The sequence below is a fragment of the Nestor notabilis genome, unplaced genomic scaffold, assembly GCF_000696875.1.
Source record: "Nestor notabilis isolate BGI_N333 unplaced genomic scaffold, ASM69687v1 scaffold10120, whole genome shotgun sequence".
Lineage (NCBI taxonomy): Eukaryota > Metazoa > Chordata > Aves > Psittaciformes > Psittacidae > Nestor > Nestor notabilis.
In genome coordinates this window covers 91,484-92,992 of record NW_009909704.1, presented here as the reverse complement: position 1 = coordinate 92,992, position 1,509 = coordinate 91,484, and the positions used below count along the sequence as shown (strand labels likewise).

The 1,509-nt window shown below is 33.9% G+C and overlaps 1 protein-coding gene across 1 annotated transcript in view; it reads left to right on the top strand.

The window, feature by feature from the left end:
* Nucleotides 1-6: 6 nt before the first annotated feature.
* Nucleotides 7-1,509, top strand: part of WDPCP (WD repeat containing planar cell polarity effector) — a gene marked incomplete at both ends in the record, with an annotated part of 92,299 nt that continues 90,796 nt past the window's right edge. Inside the window, 2 exons of the mRNA XM_010019161.1 lie at nt 7-69; nt 320-379. Coding sequence (XP_010017463.1) covers nt 7-69; nt 320-379 — 123 coding nt within the window. The remainder of the gene's footprint in view (nt 70-319; nt 380-1,509) is intronic.

Below are 1,509 nucleotides of genomic sequence, written 5' to 3'. Positions count from 1 at the left end.
AGAGATTATTCCTGGATACTGAAAAACAAGCGCCCAGACAAACTGCGAGACACACTCAAGGAGGTAGAGGTATGTTTCAGAAAGTTTCAAGTACAGCAACATATTATCCGGTTTTCAAACCTCTTTCAACAGCTTTAATTTTCATAAAGATCCAACTCTCCCAGTGATGATAAATGTGCTTTTGTCTGGCAGGCTGTTCTAAAACAGCTGCATCTTTGTGTGACATGCTTCATCTATAAACTCAAAAATCAAAAGTATGTTAACCAGTAGTGACAGTGTGTACTGCCAACTCCACTCTCTGTTTTCTGTTGTCCTTTAGGACTTAATGCAAAACAGTCAATGTGTGCTGAGCAAATGGAAGAACAAACATATCTGTCAGGTAAAATGTTTTGACAAGCTCTTGCAGTATTCAGTCAGTGGAGCCGAACAGCCATTCTGTGATAGAAGCAATAGTGTTAAAATGTTAAGTAACAGAAAATCATGGGGTTTGTTTAATGTATGGACTTTTATTACCTAGATTATAGTTATTTAAATTTCTAACCTGAAACAGATGCTACAAAACAAAAATCTGGGGTTTATCAACAAGAAAAATTACATTAAAGGGCCCCGATTCTGTGAGATTATGATTATTATTTCAGTAGACTGAAAGCGTCCTGTACCTCAAAATAGCAGGCTAAGGAAGAGGTTAAAACATATAGACAGGTCTGGAATCTGTCTTGTGTTACATTTCTTATCTTAATTATTTACATGGCTGTCACAAATCTTTCTACTCTGTGCTTGTGTAACATAGGAGGGAAGCTATAACTCTGAACCAGCTAGCTTATTAATCAAAGTATGGAAAAGAAGATAGTGACGTGTGGCACACATGTAGCTATGTTCTCTGTCTATATAAGATCAACATGTAAGTGTCCATATATAGTTCCATGGCTTTGCACATCCTCATTAACATGGAACAACAGTAGGGTATGTGGGAGATCTGAACATGACACATGCTTTAGCTCCTAAACCATAAGCTTGTTCTAAAAACATGTAATTTTATATGTACATAACAGTCATTTTTTCTAAGTTTCTGCACTCTACAATGTTAATGGTGAATGTGTATCATATTTGAAACTGCTTTGGCATGGGGGATACTTGTAAATATTAATAATACTGTTTCTAGAAAGAAATTTTGTGTTATAACTTTTGTGCTTTTTCAGATTTTTTTCTTCTAATTCAAGTAGTTACAAGTGTGTGTCAGCAGGATGAATATTAAATATTCAAACATTATACAGCTGAAATTGCAGAAATGTCTTTAAGAATAGCAAAATTTTTAAATACCTGACATGCCGAATAGTAAATAGTCTGTATCAATAATAAAGATATTATTGTCTAAGCAGCATTTGCCTATCAAATCTTATCTCTAGTAAATGTGTATCTTTCATGTACAGATTACATGGTATGTAACCTGTGAATGTTAATCTTCTATAACTGATTTAAATATTAATTGTATGCTAATTTAGATTACTC